The 27,988-nt window shown below is 42.4% G+C and overlaps 1 protein-coding gene across 1 annotated transcript; it reads left to right on the forward strand.

Moving 5' to 3' along the window:
- Positions 1–27,789, forward strand: CAPN9 (calpain 9). The gene is made up of 21 exons (XM_027682934.1): positions 1–117; positions 212–437; positions 5,001–5,070; positions 5,503–5,621; positions 6,227–6,360; positions 7,009–7,177; positions 8,723–8,806; positions 9,064–9,149; positions 11,216–11,293; positions 15,055–15,215; positions 16,082–16,239; positions 16,878–17,086; positions 17,718–17,754; positions 19,174–19,254; positions 19,768–19,825; positions 20,376–20,440; positions 23,294–23,362; positions 24,757–24,835; positions 25,464–25,580; positions 26,608–26,666; positions 27,447–27,789. The coding sequence occupies exons 2-21, from the start codon at positions 225–227 to the stop codon at positions 27,471–27,473; spliced, it is 2,073 nt and encodes a 690-aa protein (XP_027538735.1). The 5' UTR covers positions 1–117; positions 212–224; the 3' UTR covers positions 27,474–27,789.
- The last annotated feature ends 199 nt before the right edge of the window (positions 27,790–27,988 follow it).

Below are 27,988 nucleotides of genomic sequence, written 5' to 3' on the forward strand. Positions count from 1 at the left end.
GTCAGTCTCATACAGCAGCAGTTCAAGGAGGTGCAACAGAGGAGGGACTGGGGAATATTTCCGGCTCCCCCACCCCACAGTCCTTTCCTCCCGCTTTCGCTTCACGAGGCACTTGAGGTATTTTTGCTCCCCTCTCTTTCTCCTCTTGCTCGCCTCCTCATTCTGTCTCCACCCCCAGCTAAGCCTTGGCTCCCCGGGCTCTCTCTGGCAGGTAGGAGGGAAACATGCCCTACCTGTACCAGAGCTCGAAGCCGAGGCCGTCTGCGCTGCCCGGGGCTGCGCGTGCCACCCACAGCTCGGGGAAGGGCTACGAGGAGCTGAAGCAGGAGTGCCTGCGCAGGGGGGTCCTCTTCGAGGACTCCGACTTCCCCGCCTGCAACTCGTCGCTCTTCTTCAGTGAAAACCCACCAATTCCCTTCATCTGGAAGAGGCCTGGGGTGAGTGTGCCGTTGTGTTCTCTCCTCACACCCTGCCAGGAGTCAGGCACCGCTGGATTGCACCAGTCAGGATTGCACCAAATGTGTGGAAGGTTTAGGGAGATGCGAAGTGTTGGAGGGGAACCCAGGGGCAGTGGCACAGCACTGGGATATCACTCACAAAGAGCTCAAGCTGCAGGATGAGAAAGCTGGAAAGCTTTACCCCCTTTTTCAGGTGTAGCTCTTTGCATAGACACACTTATGCATGTGTATTTATGTGCATGCATAAACAACTCATAGTCAGCCTTCTCTCCTACATTATTGCCAAACAAAAGATGACAGTAAGAGGACATGCAAGGAATTAAGGGTAAAATACGTTGTGATGATGTTCTAACTTTGTAAAATTGAGTGTTGTTAATGTAGGAAATTAATAATTAAGGTTAAACTTAAAAAAATTCAAACCTTTTAATTTTTAGAGTATGAGTCTTACAGTTACTTACTCACTTCCATCAAGAAACACTGAGAGATTATGAATACATGCCATGGTTACTGAGCCATTCAGCAGTAGCCAAGGACTCAATGAGTATCTCTTAATGCATCTTGCATAACAGTCATTAATAACACAGTGAGAGCCTGAAGCTTCACTAGTCCCATGCTCTCAGATCACAAACCCAGCATCACTCCAGGTTCCTTCTTCCCACTTCACTCTGTAACTAATAACCACAGAAAATCTGTGGCAACATTTCATTTTTTTGCTAATGACTGATGTTTATTCTCTCTTTTTTCATAATCTGAAAGGTTTTTCCTTAGTAGAAAACTTTCCTTTGGCGACACTGATGCCAAGGGAGAAAAAGAACAAAATAAGCTTAAAGAAGTGTTTAAATTTTGCCTTATCTTAATCCACAGTGATAGACATTCAAATGCCTCAGCATTTGATTGTTAACACAGTGCCACTACAGAGCAGAATTAAAGCTATTACTCCTGGACAAGTTTCAGTTATGAAAAAAATACGAGATCCCTCCACATGGCAAATGCAACCCCCACAGGCATTGCTGCCTGCCTTGCCTATCTGTGCTCCAAAAGCCAGGTGGGCTGTGGGGCTGCCCCTCCCAGCAAGGAGATGGCTGTGAAGGTGAGATACTTTAGGTGTGGTGACTCTGGAGTGCTGTGGGGCATCTAAAATCCAAGTGCCTGCAACAGTAAATCATAAAGAATGGTTTTCCTTTGGCCAGCCATTGGGTGCTAGTTTGTCTTTTTTTCCATTTGGGCTTCACAATAGTTAAACTTTCATGTAAAATGTGACCAGGACTGGTTGAGAGCTTGTGTGCCCATGTGTGTGGTACCCAAGGGTAGTGGAGAACGGTCTGTCTTCAGGATCTCTGTATGCTGAACTGGAAGGATTTCCAGGACAAGTAAGTTACCCGAAATGGCATCTGCAATTCCCACCCTGCGCTTTTGTGAGCTGCACGGTGAGAAATAAAACTCAGGGGAGGCTGAGAGAATGTGTAAGGACAGAGTATTAGTTATGCTCTTCTCATGCTCCTTAAGCATTTAAGTTTCATTTCTACTATCCATCAAGACCAGCACCAAAATAGAGGCACTGTAACACAATTTCAATTTAACACGTTTTACTTTGCAAGTAGGATATAGGCCTGGAGCCTGTGCCAGTTTAGGTGCCATAGCTCATCTGGTGAAGCTGTGGTGCTGGAGAGGGTGAGCACACGAGCATGGCCTCTGTGTAGGGTATCTGCATTCAAACTGCCTTTCATGGTGACTAGTTTTTACTGCCTCTCCCACCAGTATTTTACAGCAGCTTAGGTGGAGCATAGCACAATACATGCAGGTAATTGCAGGGACAAATAGTGTAAATCTTCTGATCTACAGTCTGTTAGAGTTTAATCTTTAGTAATGAGAGTAGAGAAGGCTTTGTCATTATTTTGACTTGCACAGATCTAGGTATGCATGTTTCTATGCAGCATGAACAAGACCCTCAGCTAGTCCTAATCTGTAAATCTCCCATTGCAGCTAGTAAGCTGCGGGAATCTGCACCAGATGAATGTCTGACTTTCTACGTAAATCTCAAGTGCTGTAAGATTCGGAAAGATATTTAGTGATTTCGTTTAGCAGTCCCTTTTCATTACAAATTAAACCTTTGAAACTGTACCTTATCAAAATTTTAGAATAATTTGCAGAACAGAAGACCCTTTTCTCATTATATTTCCCCTTTTCCCTTCCCTTTCCTTTTTTCTTTCTTACTTTCTATCTAAATTCAGCTGCTGTGATGAATTCAACAGCTCAGTGTCTGGGAAAGTTAGACATATAAATTGAAGAATGAAAAAAAACCAACCCCAAAATAGAAAGACAAATGGGTTTTACCCATATCAAATGAGTCTATGATCTACAAGAGGAAGTAAGGAAGAAATACTCCTAATATGAACAGCCATGGGCAACCGGTATGACAGCTTTGAACCAGGCAGAGAAATGTAATAGAGGAAACCACCTAAACACCTTCACCCCCAGCCTGTCTTAGGTCTCTATGCACTCCCTCTACCAATGTGAGACAGGAGAAGGCGATGCAGTTTCTTTTCTTTTGAGTTTAAAGAAACACGGTTTTGATGTAGCATCGGAAGAGTCATGGGTCACCGTGTTTCATCTCTCTGAGGACTGCATGTCCCTAGTTTTAGGCAATGTCCTTGTACAGGTGAATCTTTGAATTACTGTATGCTGTGTGTGAATGCAAGATCCACCTCTGGGTTTTGTCCTTTAGCTTATTGAAAGCCCTGATACATTATTAAAGCATCCAGTCTGAAAATCCCTTTAAAATTGAGTAATTTTTTTCCAGTATCCACTCAAAAACTGTAGAGTGTGTTTGCTTTTGTGTAGTAGAGAATGTGGCACAGGTCCAAATCCTTTTTATTGATTTTTTTAAAATTATTTTTCTTTGCTCTAGACATATGAGGTTCAAAACATTTTTTCCATATGTCTGTTGCAGAGATGTGTAATGAGCAATGAGTCATAAATCTAATGTTCAGACCTATGTCAGTGGAAAGATTTTTTATCTTGTCCTTTGCTAACACGCAGAGTTTCTTGATAACAGCTAAATACATTACTTGCAGTGAGAATTATGTCTCTGGGGAGCAATGGTGTTAAAACAAGGTAGGTTATTGAAGACCAGCTACTTTTTCAGGCATTGCTATATCAATGTCTAAAGGCAGTGAGCTATGGTTTTTATTGTTCGTGTCCAGTCTCAGCAAGACTGAGTGTATTTAATAAGCAGGTGGGCCAGGTAAGGAGGAGCTGTTGTTTGCTTTCCCTTTGCTCCACAGTGTGATGACATGACATTCTGTAGTACCTCCTCCCTGGGGCACCTGTGGCCAAGGCACAACCTGGCCACCACCTCCTCCCCAGCAAAGACAAACAAAAACTATGTAAACCATCTTCCTCCTGAATATTGCCTCTGCACAGTGAGCTTCGCAGGAGCAATGCTGTTTCACCTTGGAGAGTGCCCCGGCTCCAACAGTGGCTAGCAGCAGGTGCTTCAGCAATAAGTGCAGGAAGCTGAACAAGACTATCAATACTCTGTCCTGTAGCCAGACAAAACACAGTGATATGAACTAAAAGCAGCTCAGTTTCATCTAGGCAAATGCAGGGATTAAATGACTGAATGTGTCATTCTGTTTTCCCTCTGTCATTAATTTATTTTATTTGCCACTTAGGCAGAAGGGTCTGCTTCATGCCATATTCTGCAATAATGTATAGGCCAGACTGATTAACTACAGGCATATTCCTCTAGTAATATAGTAGGTACTCTCCTCTTCCATTTTCTGTTCAGTTCAATGAATTAAATTCAATTTACAATTCATGGGAGAAGGGAGAAGAGAGGAATTCCTGTCACATTTAATGGTTTATTACTGTAATTTTTCTATCCAGCTGTGGTGCTAGTAGTTGAACTAAACCAGTCAAATGAATGCTTGAGAATTCCTTTAATGCCACCGTGAATACCAATCCCTCCGACCTCTGAGCACACAAGGGTGGGTAGCATTAGCTCCTCCTAAAAAGTAACAAGGCTGAAGTCTGTCTTTGTTGTTTGGTTTATTGAGGAGGAAATTGTCTCATGGTTGTCAAACACTGTATGTTCCAGATATTATGGGCAAGTAAATAAAAGGTTTAATAATTCAATTAAAAGTAAATTGCCAATTTTAGTTTTTCCAGCCATTGTGGGAAAGCAAGCTAACAAAAAGCCCTGTTAACCAGGGTTGTAGCCTAACATCAAGCTTCTGGACCAGTTTGTACTATGATATTTTAACAATTGCCTGCAGATGAGTAAAGTTTGCTAGCTTTTCATTAGCAGCCAACTAATTATAAAAAAATGAGGATAGTTGATTTTTTTAATTGCTGTATGCTGTAATTAATTAGCAAAGATTCCCCATCTAGTTCTTTGTGGTGGCTACACTGCTACAGGATAATATAGCTCATGTGGCATGCAGGGTTTGTCAGCACTGGTGCAAGTCCAGGCTCAGAGTGATGGTGCTATTTTCCTGGCACGTTCTAAGTAATTTCTATGTCTCTCTCTCACTGTTGCAGGACATTGTCGAAGACCCCAAGTTTATCCTTGGGGGAGCCACAAGAACTGACATTTGCCAAGGGGATCTTGGTGAGTGATTCCCCCTGGAATGTCTACCCACCATGAGGAGCAGGAGGAATATCATCACACATGAGGGCATGTTGTCCCTCCTGAACCGGTGGGAGCAGTGAAGCTAGAGGTACTGCCCATGCTCACCTGGCCCACAGCTACCTTTTGATTGTTCCATCCCTGTCAGGGATTGTCATGGAGCAGTGGGATTCAAGGTCAGGGAAGGATTTCCACTTGAGAGTACTGTGAGGCCAAGGGAGTCTTTTGTCTACCAGCACCTCCAGACTGAAGCACAGTCTAACCTGACCAGGCAGGGACACCCTTCTGGGGGCAAGTGGGCTGTCTTTTGGATTTCAAGGGGGGTGGTAGCTAACTGCCATAACATCTCCTCTTGCCCCTGGTCTTCTTGAAGGGAAGAAAATGAGGGGTTTTTTTCTCCTTCTCAATTCACAGGTGACTGCTGGCTATTAGCAGCCATAGCTTCTCTCACACTGAATGAAAAAACACTAGCAAGAGTGGTGCCACTGGATCAAAAATTTGGGCCAGATTATGCTGGAATATTTCACTTCCAGGTAGGATGAATATCTGGCACAGCATAAACACATTTCCATCATTACATGTCATGGTTTATTTTGCCATGGGGTTGCCAGATACTGCAGAGGAAACATTAAAAACCTATGGATTGCTGAGCTTAGGCTGTTGTTCACATTTCAAGAAACAACCTAAAGACTACATCAACCTCCCACAGACACACGCACACACACACACACATGCTCCTGATCTGTGAAGAGACACATGGCTTTAGAAATCATTTCATGTTTCCTGGGCCCACAAACCTCACTTGGGATATAAGTCCTTAAAGGAGTTGAACTGGGATCTGTAATATGTGTGTGTCTTAAAGGCGTCTTGAATCATGTGGTGAACACTTCTGTAGCTACATGAGTGATGTTATCCTGACAGGGAGCTGCAGTACAGGTCTACACTTTTAGTCTTAGTCTTTTCTTAAGATAGATTACCCTTCTTGGAGAGCAGCTTAGCCTAGTAGAGTTGGAACAGATGATTTACATATGTCTTCTAATCAAGCCTAACTTACAGTTAGAAATACTGAGGCATCAGAATCCTATGCTCAGAAAATGACATGTTGTCAGCAAATTCATACCCCATCCTTTCTGAACAGTTTTGGCAGCACAACGAGTGGCTGGATGTTGTGATTGATGACCGATTACCCACCTTCAAAGACCGGTTGGTTTTCCTGCACTCAGCTGATCTCAATGAATTTTGGAGTGCCTTACTAGAGAAAGCCTATGCCAAGTAAGCCGCACTGCACAAACATATCTTGCTATTTGTACATACATTCTTCACAATTTGTTCATATTCTATTCACAATTCTAGTGAACAGTTTCTAGCCAGCTTTATTATTGTTGTTATTATTATTATTATTATTATTATTTTGAAAGGGGTGGTTTACATTTGCTGCTACCCTGATCTAAAGATGTCTATCTCTTGTGAGCTGGTCCAGCTTCCAGCACATCATTAAATACAACCTAGCTGACAGCAATAGCATTGAATGAAAGCCTGAATCCTGCCATTTGAGCCTCTGCTGAGACCTCAATTGATCGTTCTGGCTAACTTTGCATTTTTAAATGCTTTGTCAGGTAGCAAGCCACTGACACATCTGACACACAGTAATATTCAGTCCTGGCCAACCAGACAACTCACACTAAAGAAAGAAAAGCCCCAGGCTTTAATGATATGGAGAAATGGATGAACTAAAAATGCATCTAAAAGGGAAAGCAGAATGATCTTAATACTCCTCCCATGTATCCTGGGTACATTCTAGGGTACTTGTTTTGGCTTCAATGCCGTTGCTACAATTTTACAGACGTGCGAGAATGCTCTCAAGCATAGATATCTTCAAGGTTTTGGAAGCAATTCTCGCAGTCAACATATGTTTTCCAGGTTGAATGGAAGCTATGAGGCTCTGAAAGGCGGCAGTACAATAGAAGCCATGGAGGATTTCACTGGAGGTATAGGAGAAATGTATGATGTTAAGGCGGCTCCTGACAATTTCTATGAAATCCTAGAAAAAGCCCTGAAAAGAGGCTCAATGGTGGGCTGCTCTATTGATGTAAGTAAGAAATGGGATCTGTATTTCTCAGTTTAGTTTTGGGGTTTTTGTGTTAAAAAGCTGTACTTTTTAAAGACTGTTAAAATTAATGAAAAGTAGATGCATATGCACTTAACTCTTCCAATAATAGCTATGAACTGGTATATATGTAATGTTAATGTGGTCCTTAGTACAGTTTTTCGAAAGAAAAGAAAAAACTAATATCTTTTCAGTAGGTGATGGCCAGTGTATTTAAGGCAATAATGACATGACTGTTAGCACTTGGTGGGAGTGAACTTTATTTTCTCACTTCTTTGGTCATTCAGCATTAGAATTGGCCATAGCTTTTTGAAGGCTTACTGGTTCCAGAGAATACAAAATTGGGGGATTTTTCAGCCCTGAATTCTGCAACACTTGTCTTGAGTTCCCCCAAGTCCCCATGACTTTTGGGGATCAATGTGTTTGTTTGTAAACAGAGTCTGTGTCTTAGAGTATTTCAGTTTTATCTCTCCAGTGACTAAAACCTCCAGCTTTCACAGAGAAAATGTTGCTGGTGGGTAGTACCTGCATAGGTTACTTACAGTGCTCTGCCAGTGCGTCAGACTGGGGTAAAAGGAGCTGTCTACATGTCTTTGGCTTTCTGGTAAAAAATGCTTGAGCTGCTCAACAGCAAGAGTTTCTGTTCCTTGCTGACTGTGCTCAGCAGGAAAGGCAGTTCAGAAACAAGTGTGTGCCAGGTTTCTCCACCAGAATGAGCAACTGGAGAAAATGGTTTCTGAGCAAAGGCAAATTCCCACCAAGCACAAAATGTTTCATTTCCCTTTCGGATCCTTGTAACAAAGGCAAAGGAAGTGCCCAGGCTGGGGTAGAAGGAGAGAGGCTTTCATTTGCCCTCTGACCAAAAGCCTCATCATTGAAAATGCGGCCAGGCAGAGGGAAGCCTGTTGTCTCAAACCTATTATCTGCCTGATTGAAAGCACGGCTTTTCCACAAACTCGCTCTTTCACTCAAGACTATGCCCTCAACTTTGGGTTTCAGTGTTTTCCAATGTGAGTTTCACTTTTTCTCCCAAAGAAGCTTTGCTGCTTGCAAAGACTAGTTAAATATTTATTGGGATAGACAGAGAGTGTGATATTCAGCTGGCTGATGGGACCCTTAACCACCATCACTGTCCATCAATGTCTTTTTACAAGAATTGAGACCATATCAACACCTGATCTCAATCTGAGAGCACTTTTTCCTATCCCTTAGCTGGCACAAACTATGTTTGAATGGGAGTTAAGGATGAGATCCTGAAAATGTAAATGATACTGAAACAAAATCATGGGGCAGAGAAGCCCTAATTTTTGCCTAATTTTTGCTCTGAGTAAACAATGCTTAAAAAAACCCATATCATTTCCTAAAAGGGCACCATTCCTCCATCACTCCCTGCACTGAGCAGAAAAGTTTCCTGCTCATAGTACTGTTAGCCACTGACCTCCCACCTGCTGCTTGAAAAAGACCAGGCGGCACCACTTGCGATCTCACTCTGAAGAGAGAGATTCACATATTTTTCCCGTATTTCAGACCAGCAGTGCTGCCGAGTCAGAAGCCCGAACCCCCTTTGGCCTTATAAAGGGCCATGCTTACTCTGTGACTGGCATCGAAGAGGTACGTTCAGCAGTGTGGGGGGCAAGGAGAGACCTAGGGAAAAAATAAAGGAGTGTCTCCCCGGTCTCAGATGGCAGGGGAAGTTATGCTGGGGAAGTTACCCAAATTCCCATCCACCTTTCCCTCCCACATATCCTGTGTCAGTCTGCACCTTTTGCCCAGCTGTTAATACCACCTTGCCCAGCCTCTACACTCTGGGGGAGTCCTGCTCCCCAGATACTGACATTTGATATTTTCTCTATTTCCTTCTTCCTCAGGTGAGCCATCGGGGCCGACAAGTGCAGCTGATAAGGATAAGGAACCCCTGGGGACAGGTCGAGTGGAACGGTCCTTGGAGTGACAAGTGCGTGTGCTATCCCATACACTCTGGCCTCACGAAGGCCAAATCCCAGCTTCTGCTCCACAGATAGTTTTCTGCAGCCCCAGCTATTCCACTGAAAATTAAATCAAGAGTTTGCACATGCATAACAGTATTACTACCATTCTAACTTGTCTCCCTCAGCATTTTCAAGGCAGTTCAACACAGGGATACTGGCAAGGTTGTTTAGCCCCAAAAGCCTAGCATTAGCACAAATTGTGCATTAATACAAATGAGATAAGTTAATTTTAATAGACTCCCAATTGTAAGGTAAAATATGCAAAGTACTTTCCCCCAAAATGCCAAGGCAGTGGAAAGGTTTATTTTGGAGGCCAAGACAGTAAAAACTTACAAAAATCTCACAGTGCTACAGACAGCACCAGGCCTCAGAGGAAAGACCAACCTCGTGTTCACTCCTGGGCTTTATCATCTCTGGCCCCCCCGAGTCTCCCCAGGCTGCAGCAGCCCCGTTGCATTTCTGTAAGCATTATCTCTCTCCTCTCACGTATCAGAGAGAGGGGCTGAGAACTTCCCTTGGAATGTGGGGGAAGGGAAAGCATTGAAACTGCCTTTGAGAACGTTACCTTTTAGGCAGAAAGCCTTTCTAAGTGAAACTCTATCTCCTCGTACCAAAATCTGCCAAAAAAAGAGTATTCTATCCTCACATCAATTCTAAAAATTATACATTTGGAGTGATCTTTTTGTTTATTTTTTACAAGCCTGCTGCTGTAGTACTCGTAACACAACATCTGTACTTTGTGTCCTGCTGCAAATAACCTGAAACTGATATTGTATTACCCCCTCTAAACAGCCTATGAGTCTCTAGTTGCATTTACTGTTTAGGGTTTCTAAACACATCGGGAATAAGCAGAAACCTGTAAGGTTTCTACCTATACATAATAACATATGACCATTAAATGAGACCCTCTCCACGTGGTACCCACCAAGGTTGTGAAAGGACACAAATACACACCAGGATTAGCCTGAAAACCAGTCTGGTTTTATTTCCAAAGTTAAACGAAGTGCAAACAATACAAAATTAAAAAAAAAAAAGTAGTAAAAACCGGCACTAAATTCCTCTCCAACATACACTTTCCAATATATTTTTAGGTATATGCATGGCTTCATTTTTGTTTCATTTTCTTCTTCTGAGGTTTATTTTATTCACACAGATGTAGAGGAGAGGAGCCATAACCTGTCTGGCCCTTTAATATTCCTGAGACATGCAGTCGTCTGTGGGACTACTTTGTATGGCCCTGTCCTTAGCATGACTCGGAAATAAATGAAATATGTCCACAGCAGCTCTGGTTCTTTGTTATCATGAAGAAAAATATGGATAATTGGCATATATAATGACTGCTTAAATCTGAAAAAGACATAGAGGTTATGATCAGGACAGGCATCTGGCAATTTGTGCTGTTTATTGAAAAGGCTGTCTCTGCAAAGCAAAGCTCTGACTCTGCACTTGGGAGGCTTTCTGGAGCTCAAGATGCAGAGGGGCTTGCAGGTCAATACAGGAAACTGTATTAACATTTTGCAGTGGTTGCTGGAATTAAAAACCTCAACACAAGGTGCCTGCTACTCCCTGTTTGTTATGTCAGATTGGAAATGTAGTAGAGCACTTCTGGTTTTTCAAAAAAGCTTTATCAGGTTTTTGTTTGGTTTTAATCTACCACAGCTGGTGTTGTAGGGGTGTTGGGTGTGGCTTACCAAAATCTTGAGGTTTATGATTAGCCGTATTATATCCAACCTGAACATCTGACAGCAGTCCCAATTCTGAATGCAGGCAATAACTCGTGTTAAGACCATTCTGGAGAAGCTTTGGGATCTTTGACCTGGTGCTGCTTCCAGCTACATTAGTTGGGTCTCTGTGACCATGAGTGCCAGCAGGATTGGGAAGCCTCTTAAATGCATCTGCATCTGTGTAAGCTGTACAAATAAAATACATTTGGAAGAAGAACAGCCTGCTTCTATGCCCAGACAGTCATTCTGAGCCAGGGAAAACTAATTGCCACATACCTGTAATAAAGCTTGGGTTTGTTTTCTTCCAGCTCTCCAGAGTGGCGTTCAGTCAGCCCGTCACAGCAGAGACACCTATCTCAGGCAGCACGGGATGATGGAGAGTTCTGGTAAGCCACAGATTTTTAAAGTGTGTGACTCTCGTCAGAAATCAAGGTGCAAGTGGCCAAAACAAGCAATAAGGAAGAAGTCTCTGTGTGAGGAAATTCTGCCCAAGTTTCTGTCTAAGAGAGGGCAAGTAGAATGCTCACTTGGTTTTTTGCGTGTTTCATGTGTGCCCGTATCTATTTTAATAACAAAAGTCTTCTAAGCTCAGTTTAGTTAATGGCATTAGTATATTTCAAATACTCTGTGTCTCCCATGAATGTAACGCCCTTTAAATCCTTCCTGTGAACAAAGTCAGGCTATACAGAAGGGAGCATTTTATTGTATTGTATCAACTATGAAATGCCTTCAGGGTTGATGCCAGGCATACAATGAAAGGGAAGGGAGTCCTGAGAAGCAATACTACTAATTGCAGAAAGTAAAAGAACACCAAGATATGTGTGAAATTATGGAAAAATTGAAGAAAAGATGAAACGAAAGGGAAAAACCCCCCATAACATGGTGGAAATTGCTTTAGAAGTGTGTTCTTCATGCCAAATTCATGATCTCATACAGAGCAGATGGCTGACTTGCACATGATCCCCCACTATATCAGCCACACTGTGCGCCACCGACAATGTGTCTTCTCACATTTTCTAGGGCCAGATGCTCATCTCTTTTACACAGAAGTAAATCTTGAGAGGAATGCAGTGCTGCTATTCCAGATTTTTCCTGCAAGTTAAACCAAAGCTCAACTTCAGGCCTGAAAAATTATTTGAGATAGACAAGGTAGCACATTAAGTCCTATACTGTAGCACTTAAGCACTATCCCAAGCTTTGATAGCTCTGGAGGGGGGAGTAGGTACGGTGGCTGCTCCATTACTGTATTTTTATATAGGATATTTTGAGTTATTTTGTTATTGACATTGCAAATGCAATAGGGCATTTCCAGTCTCTCCAAAAAGCTTTTGTGTTTGTTTGGGTTTTGGGTTTTTTTCGTCTGCTTTTGACCTGGCTACAGCTGGAGCTTGTGGGGTGAATGAAAAGGAGACAAAGACTTTACATGGAACCCAAGTAACTCCTGCAAGTCTCTCAATACAGGGCATAATTTAAAGCCTGACTCCGTTATGGAGATAACAGTGTGCAAGTAGGCATCAAATGGACAATGAAATTCGTGAAAAAGTCATCTATTCAATGGAGCTAAGCTGAAACTTAAGTAAATCCTCAGAAGGCAAATAAAAATTTATGAGTTTGAGCTACCCAGACAAGTGCTGGCTTTCATCATCCTGCACCTCAGCCGTTCAGATCAGAAACAAAAGCCATTGGGACTGAAATTTCCACTGAAGGGATTAAGTGGACAAAAATCATATGCAAAAGATAAAAATGCTTCCAAAACCAGTCAGGCAAGTGCAATACCAGTTAAACTCTCCACCCCATCCATCAGACTTATTTTTCTTAATGCTTTTTGACTTCTGTGTATTTCTCTAAGGAGTGTTTGCCTCTTTGCCCTCTCTAAGCCACACCTTGATGGTTTCCGCATCAGGCTTCCCATAAAGACTTTGCATAAGCAGTAATGTGTCGTATTCCTAAAGACATTAAAATTATCAAATGAGGAAAGAGATGAACATGTATTCCTCTACAGCTGTGCTGCCTTGTTGCATTGACTGAAAACACTCAGATAATATGACACCTTGCATGGAATAAGTCAGTTAAGGCAGGAAACGTGGTCTGATGAGACCTTTTGTCCCTTTTTTAGTTTGGATTTTTGAGAACTGAAGAAAATCTTCATGCTAACATGCTTAGGGCCTTCTGAGCTTATTAACTAACTCAAAGATATTTTGGCTACATATTGACAGTTCAGATCAGTCTTGTCCAGGTGCTTCAAACAGATGAGAAGAGGTATCTTGCTGTTGGCTAAGAAATCAGCTTCTCACTCACCCTAGTCCCTTCCCTCCTGAAATCAGAGAGTCGGAGTCTTCTCTTCCTTTCATAAGTACAAACCCAGAACAGCTCTAGAGAAGTCAGAACAAGTGTTTTACCTCTTAGACATCAAATCTAATCTATAGAGTGCAACTCCTTCATCTGCTTTGCAGTACATTTCCAAAGAGCCCAGAATTGCATAGTGTAGCCAGGAAATGGAGCCACTTAGAGACAGATTTTGCTGTGCTGCTTCTGCTTTAGTGTACTGAGCATCAGAGTGAGAATTAGCTGTGCCTAAGGCCAGCAATACATGGGAATCACTGACAAGAAAGAGGACAGAGCTCAGGATAGCAAACCATGCTGTTTCTTGCCACACCAAAACAAAGTTGTAAAATGGCCCATAGGAAGTGTAAATTAATACCACCACAGACATCTGTTTCTTGTGAGGAAATAAAATGGAACTAGCCATGTTTGATGAGCCACACTGGGGGCTAGCTGGGTCGTATCTGCCACTGCTGCATATAAACTCTGCTCTTAGGGGGCTTCTGCTCTCTTGATACTCCATTTTGTTGTTAGGCACCAGCCACAGGACAAAAAGGATAGTTATAGAAGTTTGTTAATGGGGAGATTGATTTCTGTATGTTATTTCTATAGTCCATGGAGATACAGGGGTTCTTATTGATAGCGATTCAGAGCAGAGAACACATCTGGATGCCAAATTGCCCTCAGGAAGGCCTAATACCTCCACTCATTTACAAAGGGAAGTTCAGCCTACCAAGGCTGCCCTCAGTCTTATAGCTTATGGTCCTCCTGTCCTTATAGTGCAAATCATGCAATCTGCTGTCTCTCAGACAGCTTCACTGCTCTGTTCCTTTTGCCCAGGGCTGTACACCATGTCCAGTGATGCCTGGCTCTGGCTGTCCCTTCTCTTGGCTGTTTGCTGAGTCCTGAACCAGTCTCATTGGCCGGCAGGACTGTTGGTATCTTTTTGCCCTTCTACTTACTAGATAAAATCACATGGCTTATCTGCTTCTCGGCATGCTGAGCAGGCTAGTTTCAACCAGCCCAGCCTACCAGCTCAAAACTACCCATATTGTGACATTTGTTTCCTCCTTCCCATGGCCATGTATATGTCTCCACATCGGGTATAAAATATATGTAGTGTAATCTACATGACACAGTAGCAGACAGCAGTGTCTATGCCACCTTCAAGGGCAGGTTGGAGCTATTTCTCAAGTCCAAACACACTTTATCTGTCACATTTGGTGTATGTTTTTGCTAGGACAAGGTCCTAGGCACCCATAGAGGAGGGGAGGGTGAACAGTTTGAACCTAGGAACCTTAGCAGAGACCCAAACGTTACTTTAATTGCAGTGCAGACTGGTAATCATACCATGACTTGACTAATCCATCACCATGTGACCCTTGTAGTGCTATCATTGTGGCTGACATTGAACACAGAGATGACTTGTTTGAAGACTTAGTTTCTGCACATGCTTGATATCCTTTGGTTTGGTATTCAACTATATAAGTGCAGCCATTGAGGCCAGGATGGTGTTGGTGGAATAACTTGTGCCAGTGTCACATCCATTTCATCTTGTACTCAATTGTAACTGAATAAAATCGACAGAGTTATAGTGTAAAAAGAAAGGTGTAAGAGATGCAGACAGAAAGGGTGCTTGTGCTTTACACCACAGTGAGTGAAAGCTAGTTTATCTCCTGCTGTACGCTGGCGTATATCCGTGGTCACCACAACTACTCTACACAAGCTGGTGATCTGGCCCTAGAACTCTGGGGAGTAAATACTTCCACTGGCATCCTTCACTGAAATGAATGACTGCCTGTTCCTTTCCATGTCTTTCGCTCAGGATGAAATTTGAAGACTTCAAAGTGCATTTTGATAAAGTTGAGATCTGCAACCTGACTCCAGATGCCCTGGAAGACAACACTGCCCACAAGTGGGAAGTGACCATCCACCAGGGGAGCTGGGTCCGAGGATCCACTGCAGGAGGATGTAGAAATTTTCTAGGTAGGTAGATACTACTTTGAAAATGAGAGGCAGGCACCGAAGTCTTTACCCACCCTCAGCTACCTCTCCAGTTACACCATCACCAGAACTGTGAATGCAGGGCAGTTCAGCTGAATCTTAACCAGCAGTAACCAGCCAAAGAGACAAATGAGGAAACTCAAACCATGGCCTTTAACAGCACTGTACTTTAAAGATAAAGATTCCACCTCCTGTGATTGGATGATTTGGATGAACAAACCAAGAATGAGGAAACTCAAACCGTGGGCTTTATGACTGGCTGATTTGAATGAGCAAACCAGCAATGAGCAGAGGCATAAATGTTCATGTGGTCTCACTTGAGACTTTGCAGTACAAGAATTGCTTTCTTTGCTCTCAAGTTCGTTGGATCTGATTTACCTCTCATTGACATTTGCAGGAGCAGGACTAGGTCCAAATAAGTCAGTTCAACTGCAGCAGTAAGTGTAAAATGAGACAAAAAATCTAGCTCAGCCAACATGTTTATGTGGCTCTGAAGCAGTGTCGTGGATCTGAACTGTGTTGCTGCAGACTGGCAGCAGCACTATGGAATCATTGTAGCTATATACTTTTAACAAAATCCCATCTGACAATGTTGTTTAAACCATAGTAACTTAATAAAGCACTGGGCGTAAAATCTTTTCTACACCTAGTTCCATGAAGGACTTTGGAATTTGGCTTATTTTCTGCAAAGCTTAGTGGAAAGAAGCTAGTGGAAAAACTAAGTTTGAGTGAAACCTCAGCTTAATTGTCATTTTTCATCCTTTTTTTGGTCTTTTTTTTTTTTTTTTGGTCATGGTGGTTTATTATTCTTGAGGCAAAAAACTCTCTGATGTTCTTTACGTTGGCAGAGACTTTCTGGACAAATCCACAAATCAAGCTACATTTGACAGAGAAAGACGATGGACAAGATGACTGCACATTCATAGCAGCCCTGATGCAAAAGGACCGCCGCAAACTCAAGAAGCTTGGCGCTGAAATGCTAACCATTGGCTACTCTATATATGAGGTGCTCTATTGCTTTTACAGTGGAGTAGCCACATTATTGGTATTCGAATCTTTCTCTGGGTTTTTATCCCTTCCAGTCATCATGTATTTTTAGGGCCCTTGCTCTTAAAATAATTTTCTCAGTGATGTCAAGCCCCATGGAGGATGGAGTCCTCTCAGAGGAGGATTTAGGAGTCCATATGGGGCCATGGGTTCCCAGGATAGACTCCTCAGGCCCATGATTCTATTATTCCCTGCCTGGCTCACAGAGAGGGGATATTGCTTCTTCTGAGCCTCTTGGGGCACATCACACACAAGCATGCCTGTCACTAAATGAGATTGAGATTGACAAGTTTATTGTTACTGCTCTGTGACACCCTGTCTGGGATGGTGACATTTAATGACAGGGAATGTATAAGTAGAAAGACAATGTCCCAAAGTCATCTGAGACTGTCTTCTGTGTGGGAAAGCACACTGTTAATAGATCCTTGCCGTAAGGTGGGAGCTACATTGCTGTGAGCACCTGGGTGAGGGGATGAGAGTCAGGATCACAGTGGGGGGTGAGTGTCAGGCAGAGTTTGGCTTTGTGATTAGGAAAGGGGCAAGTATAGCCTCCAGCACACCCTGGCCAGTGCAGCATTGCCTGTTGTCTCCTCCTAGAGCCCCGGCAGAGATGGACACTTGGGCAAAGACTTCTTCAGGTACCACCCCTCCAAGGCCAGGAGCAAAACCTACATTAATTTAAGGGAAGTATCCAACCGATTCAAGCTGCCACCAGGTGATTACATTCTTATTCCGACCACGTTTGAGCCGCACCAGGAGGCAGATTTCTGCCTGAGGATTTTCTCTGAAAAGAAGGCCATCACTGAGTAAGTCAGCAACAAGCCCTGGGCCCTCCAGTGCTCCCCTACACATGGGATTGGTGGCTGCTGGGGAGAGTCTGGCTGCTGGGCACCCAGCCCTACAGCAGAGACCTGGCATGGCAGGTCCTGATGGTTTGGGGGTTTTCTGCATTTGCCCATTTTTCCTAAACCTGACTTTTTTTTGAAAGGAGTTTAGAAGGTAGGGAAATAGGGTGTGCCATGGTGAATCTGCTGTAAGCTTGATAGCTGCCTGATACTGTTTGGGAATCTGTGTATGCAGCAGTGTTTGCTTCCTCTTTGTTTCCTCCCAGAGTTTGTCCGAAGGACAATTTTATATTAAAAAAGGGTGTTGAGGAAAAAGTGTGTTCACAATGAATAAGGAATGTTATTAATTCTTTAGAAGACAACATGCACAACTGTGCTCTCTCGGAGTCGTGCTTAAAGTCTGTTTCAGGGGTTTATACTAAAATTTAAACAGTGCAAAAGTCTGATTGTCTGATGAATTTTATTTAAACTGAACCTGTTCAGTAAAAGAAGCCATTTTATCATTTACCTCTGGAAAATGTAATAAGCAAGCTTTCACCCCAAGCAGATGTTGAACGTATTCATATACCAAATAAGGTTTTGTTTTCTCCAGGGATCTAGATGAAAATGTTGCCATTGATCTCCCTGAGGTAAGTCTACAGACTGAAAATAGCAAGAGAATAGCTCAGCAGAGGCTGGCATACATTGCTTTTACTGTCTTTGGCTAAAACACGTTCATTTCACAGGAATGTTACACAATTGCCAGCTTTGTGTATGTCACTGAAGTATTCAGCTCTGCTGAATATGGTAAAAGAGCTGTAACAATCAAAATCATAATCGTTAGCCACTTCAAGGCAGTTGGTGTCAGCCAGCATTAGAGGTGGGTGTCAGCCACCATGTGTGCAGTGAAAGCACACCCATTAGCACTGGAACTACATTCCTTTTGTATACAAATAACTTTATTTTACTTCTCAATATCTTCAGGGCTTGAGAGGGAATGCTTACACATGAACATGCCTACTGAAATGAATAAATTCTTTTTGGTTTTGAATGGCTTGGTCTGCCTGCTGAGCACTAATTGCATCTGAGTCTGAGTCAGCTCCTGTTTAAGAGTATCCCTGCAAATAAACCATTAATTGTGGTGTGCCTTTCCGTGGAAACAAGCTAAGCCAAGATCTCATTTGTCCCTCTTTAGTAAAACTCTCCTCCAGGGACCAGCTAAACAAGTGCATCTTCATTTCTGGGATCTCAGGGCCGTGTTCAGTGGCAAAATAAATCTGTTCACCTGCCCCAGTGTCATTAAGGGACTGCATCCTAACTTGAGCATAAGGAAGTGGGGAACATACATACAATCATAAAATGTGTGAGCATCCAAGCAGTGTCACCAGGGCATTCTAGAGTGCACTAAATAGCACCTATGTTGCATCTTCTATGGGTAGAGAAAACAAAGCTCGATTCTTTGCCTCCTGTGCTGTGCTGTTGCCTTCTTTTTCCTCTCTCTGTCCACATGGTCACCCCAACCCTAGCAGTGGCTGTACACTCTTCCACATCTGCGTTCATTGGTGTGGACTGAAGCTTGGACTCTACGCTCTCGCAACTGCGCTGAGGCACTCAGCTGGCAGCCAGCTGAAAGTGTTTCTAGGCTCAGGATGGTGCTGGGTTAATATGCTGAAGTGTATCCTCTTCTGGCTGGTGCTCTCAAGAAGGGTGAGAGGTCCCAGGATGATGCCACTGGAGAGAGCTCAGTAGAGCTATGGTTGTTGGAGGACCAGGGAAACAGAATGGTGCAGGAGTGGGATGAGAGGAGAGGTGTTTTCCGGGATAGGTGCTCTTGTTTTTGATATGGCCAAGGCAATGGCACACTACACACTCGCCCAAGTGAAGGAAACGAGGGGGTGAGACTCCTCTTGGGCAGCTAGATGATTGGGAGGCCTAAGATATAGAGGCATTCAGGAGCATATGTACCCTTATTTTAATATGTACTCTGGTCCAGTGCACAGAGGGGCTATGTGCAGGAGAAATGTCACGTTTTACAATTCTGATAATAACTTATGTGGTTTGTGTTTCAGCCTCTGCACCCAACAGCAAGCCCGGAAGAAACTGAAGAAGAAAAGCAGTTCCGGGCACTGTTTGAGCAGATTTCAGGAAAGGTGAGCGCACAACCCTTGTGGGTCAGAACAAGATGTAGAAAGAGGGGAAACTTCTGCTCCCACATAGTGCCAGGTGAAACAAAACTGACATTTTTTGGGAGTAGTATGTTTAGTTGTAGTGTGTTGTTTGGGCAGCAGATGTCATCATGCCTTATGTCTAGGTGGAGAAGGGTGCAGTCCCTGGTTAGCAAGCAGGATGACCAAATCTAGAACTAAAAGTCTGAGGGAGCCTACTTGTTTTAATGTTCCACTGCAGTTGATTTTTCTTTGAATCAGCAGTTCCCACTTGAGATCTCCTGCAGACAGACTTATGCACAGCAGTACTCCCTGTATTTTGCCAGTTCTTCAGTTTTTAGGCTTTTCTGGGGTTTGTATGGTTTTCTTTTCCTGAGTTACGATGAAGTACAGATGGGTGATGTTTGTGTTTTCTGAGGTTTTTGGTATGTTTGATTACAGAAACATTCAAGTAACAGATGCTTCACTTTATTCTTAATTTTTTTTTTTTTACGTTAGGACATGGAGATATCTGCAGAAGAACTTGAGTATGTTCTGAATGCTGTACTAAAGAAAAGTAAGTGCTGATAACTTCTAAGTTAGGAGCTGTACAGAACTTTATAAAATCTGTCATTAAATTAATTTACAAATAGAAAAATAAAGGCCGTGCTACAACCCCTGCCTGATCTAACATCTGGTCCATGATCTAACTACGAGCTTGCCCTGCCTCCAGCAAGATCCATGTCAGCTCAGTGAGGCCGGCTCTCTGTTGCATTACTGCTCTGCTGGGAAGAGACAGGCACTGACTGGGCTGCAACTTTTAAGACCTTGACGTAGTTCATGACCCTGCTACAGGCCCTTTGTAGAATGGGAATCTATTACTCTCTAAACCTTAACTCCTGATTTGGACAGGACGATATTTCCTGTTGTGTCTTCAGTAAACACATCTTCTGTCTGGGCTATGACTTCTCTGTAGTGAGAGCTGCCTTCATCTTGCAGTGCACAGGTCCTCCCACAATGAGGACTAATAGCTAGCTATCTCTGCTTATGAATCCTGTTTTCTACTTTCAGTTCATAAAAGACATCTTTGCCCAATGACTTCTTTTCCTATTATTCTTCTTTTTCAGCAAAGAACATCAAATTCAAGAACTTAAGTCTCATTTCATGCCGAAATATCATTTCTCTTATGGATGTATCCTTTTAAATAAGTGCTTGTGAGGCTAAATGAATACTGAATATAGTTGTCCATAGCATTACCTGTCATGGGTATCAGAGATGAATTTGGTAATGTCATGGCAGAACATTACCCAAAGAAAAAAATATGTGAAAGTTATATCTTGATTTTTATTTTAGAAATTTGCGGTTAGCAGTTTCAAGACAGACTGTTTTCTGCTGCAGACTTAGATGCAAATGCTTTAATGCTGAGCACCTTTAGAAGTAGATCTCAAGTTACTTCTGTATAGAACAGTGCACTTTTTCAAGCTGTGGTTTATCTGAAAAATGCCTAGAAGACATAATTCAAGAAAAGTCTGTTGTCTGTAGAATTAAATTACCAGACAGGGTTGTGCATGTAAGTTATGGGTCAGAAATTAAGGTTCAGCAGAGTGTTTGAAATTGCTGATATCAAAGCTGTGGCTTTTTTGACGACGAGTCTAAAAACTGGAAAATCTGGTCTTTCAGTTAGATTCTAGGACTCCAGGAAACAGACATGTGGGCGAGAGTTATCTGTCCAAATTTAGGCATTTGTGGTGTAGGTGTCTACATCTAAGCTAGCTTTCTAGACTTCCTTTGTAGATAGTGAAAAGGATGGTGTAATTAATTGTTCTGGGTGTACCTAACTGAGGGATGCTAAAGGACTGCTCAGACATTAGATGAGATGAATCACAGCCTTGGTACTTCCCCACCAGATTTGTCCTTTGCAATGTTCTGGTGCCTGTTGAGTTTGCTTAATATGGCTTCTCCTCAGGTAGAGCTATTTTTGCAGTACGCTTTCCCAATAAACAATTTTGTTACATGTGAGACAAAACAGATAGAGTCCTAACAAAGCAAGTATCTAACATTTGGTTTAGGTCTTGCTTGTTCAGCTGAGATGTTCTTATCTTTTGATTTTGTTGCTCCAGTCCGTGACAGAGGTAACATCCTCTCAAACATTTCTAATAGAAAATCAAAACAGACAAAACTTTATCCTGTTAAAGCTGTGTCTGTAATATTAAAATTCAGTGCAGACCAGTCACCCTGCACATGCAGTGAGAAAGGGGGGACCTCTGGCTCTCTCATCTGGGGTGCCATTTCCGACGGTTGAATGTGGATAGGGAGGGGGAACTCCAGCACCAGGGGTTTCTTCAGCCCCAGACGCTGGAGGGGAGAGGTGCTCCCCCCTCCCCCCACCACGCGGTCCCATGGCAGCCACAGAGACAGCACACAGAACGTGGAGAGGAGGCAAGAGAGAGTTTATTGTTGGTGTGGTTACATATATAGGTCCTAGGAGGATCCACAGAGTAACCAATTACAAGTCTCAAGGGGCTTACAAGAATACCAGTCGCAGGAAGGGGTTAACAACCAATAGGAAGGGGTTAAAAAAGTCCAATGAGAAGACTTCTTGATATCTTCTCAGGACATTCCTAAGACAGAGATAACACTTGCCGTGGGGGGTCTTGGGAAGAAGAAGCATGAGTTAGCAAAGAGACTACAAAAAGCCATTTTGAAACATGTTTAAACAACAGTTTCTCATATACTGCAGATTTACTGCCACAGGGACCAGTCCTAAATTTCCTCCCTTAAAACCAAACCTCAGTAGGGAGCTGGTCCATGTTCACATCTCATCCTTACATGGTATTGGCACAGAGCCAGGGTCTGCACTTGACCCAGGAGCATGGCAGGAGTCCTAGGTTTACTATTTAGGATATAACTAAATAGTTTCCATGATTTGCAATGCTTCCAAGCAAATTTCTGCATAGTTTTGAACAAATGGGGAGGTATCTCTTCCTCTGCTTTGGAAGCACAAGGAACGCAGACACAACCACCCCATTCTGGACATGCTATTTGGAGCACAAGGACAAATGCAAACCCAAGTCAATGCTGGCAGTCTCTTCTGTGTCACATGCTACCGAATTCCTTGGCAACAGTCACCATGTTGCAGTGAGGAGCAGGGACAGAGTTCTACATGACTCCAAGAAGAAAAGCCTGGCGGGGTAAAAAGACAGAGTCTTTGCAGAAGTGAGAATGTTCTTGGGATCTGTGGGTGCCCTCAATAACGTCACTAGTGTAGATGCTTAAATAACAGCAGGCATTAGCTAGACGCCACTTGGCATGTTTTGACTTTTGTGAATGGTTGCTGAGCTAGTGTCCATCTGAGTGAGGGCTTTGTCCTAGCAAGACGGAAAAGGGAGGTGGAATGGGACCATTCATTATTTAGCATTTCAGAGCAGGTGCCCCATCCTGCAAGTGAACTGTGCTTGGGGAACATCAGAGAACTCAGTAAAATAAGTCACTCACACTTCAGGAAGGAGAAAGGCCGGCCGGATCTAATCACTACCTCTCAGAACTGCTATACAGACATTTATTTCAGGTCATAAGGACTAGATCTCACCAGCCTTACCCCACCACTCCCATTAATTTTTGTTTGAGCCATTGCAACAGAGTCTGGTTTCTAGATAAAAATACTGAATAGCACATTGGTTGACTAACCCCTTTGGGTACAGCTGCAATTTGTTTTAATCAGGTAATTTAATTCTCTGAATCATTTATATCCCATTTACATCCAAAGTTGTTCTTGCCTTAGAACAATCTGTCTTTCTTCCTCCTATGAAGTCTGAATTGTTCAGCTGTGTTTTTATATCACATAAAGTTCCTCAAGTATCACAGCCACAGCTATGACTGAAACTGCTGGAGCTGTACCTCATGAGAAATCCCAATACCAATTTCAGCAGCACCATAGGCTTTCCAGTCAACTTAACATTTTCTGCTTGAAGGAACAATGCTGATAAGTTCAGACAGAATTTGGACCTTCATTTAACAAGTCCTTTTCCTTAGTTCAGATTACCAGACCAGTGGCAATGGGAAACTGGAATTCAGTGAGTTCAAAGTTTTCTGGGAAAAAATGAAGAAATGGATAGTAGGTGACCTTATTCATTGTATTTGCTTCTTCATTTCATGAGTTACTTCCTTCATAGTTTATTATGTATGTGCAGACAAAAATGGAGACAAGAGTGTTTACAAGCCATGAATTTTAACACAAAACAAATGTTTTAAAAGCATGGGGGCTTGTTTTGGATAGTCAAAGACATTCTTAGCTTTCCCTGACGCTAAATCATAATGGTTTTCTGGAAATAACAGAGATTTTTGTAAGCAAATCAACTATGTTTGGGATAAAGAATGCAATGGACACTAATAAGCAAGCCAATCAAAATGAAACTTAAGGAGTTTCCATTACTGCTGTTGTACAGAAGAAGAAAGTGATGATTCATGACTAGTAGAAACAGTGATTTCCTAAGTCACTGCATTTTCATTACTGATCTCTCAGGAGTCAACTGTACCAAAGTCTGGGAAAGTATTGATTCTAATTTTAAACACATTTTCACTGTATATGGCAGTAAGAATAAGTAGGCCTGCAGAATCAGGCCACAGACTGAATATTCAAATACAGACATCATAATTACTTCCTTATGGCCATTAATAGGTTTTTCTGAATGCTTCACCAAAGCATTCAAAATATGCAGTTCTTTGTTTCTTGTCTAGCCCATCAGAGAAGGCAAACACTTTTTCTGGGTACTAATGCCACATGTCTTTTAACAAAGGACATATTGTTTTTTAACAAGGGGGCTTGAGAAATCCTTGGGTCCTGTAGGAAGATTTGCAAGTAGATTTGCTGGAAAATTTTAGACTGAATGAGACCACATCTTTAAATAACTCATATTCCAAAGGAGAGTCGTATTTGTTGTCTCATTGAAAGGATGTAATTTAACTCCAGCTTAAAAATTGTTTAAAATTTAGATAAAAATTCAAACTGTTTGACTAGTTCTCTTGGTCGTACCATGAATGTGGCTATTCAGATCTTTTATACCTAGAAGTAAATGAGTAAGTGACAATCTTAGCTTCATGTTAAACAATTTGTCTCCAGTGTTCAGAATTATGGAGAAAAACTTAAAAGGAGATTAAGAGAATTTGTCAGTTTAGAGTTAAAAGACAAAGAAAAATACATTCTTCCCAGATAACATCACCTTTTTTTAAATCATGGAATTTTTAATGAAGAGCGACTCATAATTTCTTAACTTTTGGATTTGTCAGAATTTGTTTAAGTCACAATGACCTATTCATATGACAAAGAGAATTGAGACTGAGATTTGCTTCTCAATTATAAAATCAGACTGGATCTAGGCCAAGGTCTTGTCGGCTTTCTTAAATGCTTATACTATGCAGTTAGAGAGAAACACCTTGCCTTTCCGTGCCATATCTGTGCTCCCTTTCATATTCCAATACTGAGCTTCCGGTGTGCTCCTTTCATAACAGAGTATCTTTCTTCAATTTGACTTCGATAAATCTGGCTCCATGTCCTCTTACGAGCTTCGTGGTGCTCTTAAAGCTGCAGGTGAGACAAGCACTGCATTTTATCTGGCAGATCAGCTGTGGGTAAAGGGAACAGAATTCAATTACAAGGCCAAGTGCTCCTGAACACAGGGGAGGTTTAGACTCCAGAGAGGACCTGGGCACATTGAGCAGACTAATCTTAGCCCAGGTATCCCCAGTCCTACAGGGCAGTCAGTCAGGGAAATCTTGAGCTCTGTTAAACTCAACATGTGCAGGGTTATACTCTGAAACAAACCACTTCACAGTCCATCTACACTCAAGAGTTGAAGGAATAGTGAGTAAGATGCTTGTTATGAAGAGCACTCACTGAATTAGTATTTTATCCCAAGTTATTTTTATTAAAGCACATAGTTTTGCAGAAATCCCTCCAAATTTCAAGAAGGCAGAATGGTCTCATACATCACAACATGAATGGACTAGAAACTGCACTGACTGCAAAATTTCTTGTTCAGAGTTTATTACTCATTGCAAGCTTAAAGACCCTTGTGGTCAGATTGTTTTCTGGATGGATGTGTGCCACAGAGTATCCTCCCACTAACTAGTTTTCAAGATTAGTTAACAGAGATCTCTTGATTCCCCCCGGCCTACAAGATTGCTCACTTTTTCTCTGTGCATCTGTCTTTGGAAAGGATACCAACTCAACAACTACCTGCTGCAACTCATTGTCCTCCGATACTCAGATGAACAGTTCCAGATTGAATTTGATGATTTTCTGAACTGCTTAATTCGCCTAGAGAATGCAAGTCGTGAGTATCTTCTTCCTCTGGAATTTCTTCCCCTTTGAAAGAGAAAAAGTTCCACTTTCGGCTGCTGTTGAGCATGTTGCAAAATATCCAGGATGAAGTGTGTACATGACTAACAGAAAGGAGCTCTGTTTAGCATTTGCTTTTAGGATGGCTTTTCTCCTGTAAAGTAAAATGTTCTGCTGCTCATGAAAAATTGCCCCATGTGAATAGAGCTTGCTTCACAAACTCTGCAGTAATGTAGAAGGCATGTGAAGAATGCTGGTAAAGTCTTATGTTATAGCCCTTCTTGTGGCTCACTCGGGAGATTAATTTGGGATCACAGAAGTTCAAGGTTCAAGTATTTCTTGTGCCTCATGTAAAGAGACAATTGGTATGCATTTGGGCAGGTATCTCCTGTACCTTTTAGGTAACTTGTCCACTTTTGGCTGCAGATATGTTTCCCTGTACATCAAGGCACCCTAGGTCTCAGTTCATTTGTGCACAGGGTCACTCTCGTTCCGGAGCAGCAGTAGTAGAGATAGGTAAAATGACTGGATATATGCTGAAGTGATCATTATTGCAGCTCCAAATTCAAATAAAACACAACTCACTCTATGAGAAGCAAAGTCAACTTTCTTAACTGATTCTTTTTTGTTTTGTTCTTCTCTTTACATTCTGGTTCAATCTGTAGCAATGAAAGTATTAAGATACTGAGACATAAAAGTTAAATAAGATATATAAAGAAATGCAAATTGCTTGGCTTCATTTTGGAGAATCATCTAAATCTGTTCAGCACAATTAGGACACCTCTTCCAGAAAAGTCCTGAGGTGAGACTTGCACAAAGGCCTTAAGTAAGCAAGACATTTCCTCTTGCAAGGACTTGCTTTTTCAGAGCATCTACCAGCACCAAGCAATCCTAAGCAAGCCGCCTTTGCGCCAGGCCTTTCCTCTCCTTGGCATGGCCACTCGTCATTGTGGGATGGAGAGCTCGTGTATGAATATGAATGAGGTTTATTTATAGCACTGGTGTCCTGTTTTTCATTTCAGGAGTATTCCAGGCACTGAGTGTGAAAAACATGGAGTTCATTAACCTGAATATAGGCGAGGTATGAGCACAGATTCATAAACACTGACAAAATGATGGGGTTTCTCTAGAGCTTTGTCCTCTTGTAAGAACTGGAGTATTTCTGCATGACACTTCAGGTGACATCTATGTCTGTGGGAGTGCAGAGGGTATCAGCCATAGGTTTCAGCAGGGCTGGAATTTTACAGCCTACACACTGATTACATCTCCTTCATGCTATTTCCTTCCTTCCTTACCCTGTGGCTTACTGACAGCTTCCCATGTCCCTTTCTAGATTCTCTGCATTTTTTACTTCCTTAGCTGCCAGATTTCAGTGGGGGAAAGGGGAAGGAGCAGATGGGGAAGGGGGGTCTTTCACTCTCCCTGAATCCCCTAGGACTTCATATCAGCCTGTCCTGTGCATTTCTATCATCTGCTTCTTATACTGCTCAGCACAGGTTTCTTATTTCCTTGTGCTCTCTTTGTCTCCCTGTTGCATATGACCCATCTCTCATTTTACTAACTCAAAGCTTCCTGGGGTGAGGCACAATAAATTTCCAGGCAAAAGAAATGTGGGAGCCTGTGTGGATTGCTGGAATGCAAACAAAATCACTGCTGTTACCAGCATCTAGTAGTTGGAGAGCTCTGCCTTCTTCCTTCCAAACACAGAAGTAAATGCTGGCTGAGGTGTCTCTTTTTGCCTGCATGGGGTCAATTCAGAGAAGGGCACTGCTTTTAAATGTCTCTAATTTGGTGAAAGAGATGGGAAGGGAGAAGGGCCTGAAATCATTTATTGTATAATTGATCTTTCTTCTGATACTAGTTTATCAATCTGGCAATGAACATCTGAAGAAGTCTGACTTGGATGCCGGGAGTTTCTTGCAACATTGCTGCTCAGACTTCTGCCCCAACAGCTGAGGTCCCCATTACATGCAAAGTTTACCAGGAGATTTCATGCAGAGGAACATGCGTGCTGCCCACCCTTTCTGATCTCCAGCCCTGTTGATGAGTTCAACAGTCAGATCACATGTTTTTGTTTTTGGTAAAGCCTGATACTGGATTTGTCACTGGGATAGGGCACATATGCTTCTCAAGCTGACTGAAACTGATGTTCCTGAGTGACCACAGTTTTTATAAAATAGGATTGTATTCAGTTTCAGCACAGCACAGACTAAAAGCCTGTGATTAAAAGTCTTTATTGCTGCTTGACTACAGTTTGCTGTAAGGTTCTTTTGAAAATAAAAGCTGCACTAAACTTTGTTCAGTTTGGAATTTATTTCCAGGCATACTGTGTGGCTGCATAACGAGTACCTTGTTGTAGCCATATGAATTTCAGTCTGGTGAAATGTGTACAAAGGAAGATTT

Source organism: Neopelma chrysocephalum, unplaced genomic scaffold (genome assembly GCF_003984885.1).
Source record: "Neopelma chrysocephalum unplaced genomic scaffold, ASM398488v2 Primary Assembly neopelma1_23, whole genome shotgun sequence".
NCBI lineage: Eukaryota > Metazoa > Chordata > Aves > Passeriformes > Pipridae > Neopelma > Neopelma chrysocephalum.

Bases quoted from the DNA above. Each gene is read 5' to 3' on its own strand.
- CAPN9 (XM_027682934.1), top strand. From the start codon at position 225: ATGCCCTACCTGTACCAGAGCTCGAAGCCGAGGCCGTCTGCGCTGCCC. The intron at 5,622-6,226 runs GTAGGATGAATA...CTTTCTGAACAG, and splicing joins CTGGAATATTTCACTTCCAG to TTTTGGCAGCACAACGAGTG. The intron at 17,087-17,717 runs GTAAGTCAGCAA...TGTTTTCTCCAG, and splicing joins GAAAAGAAGGCCATCACTGA to GGATCTAGATGAAAATGTTG.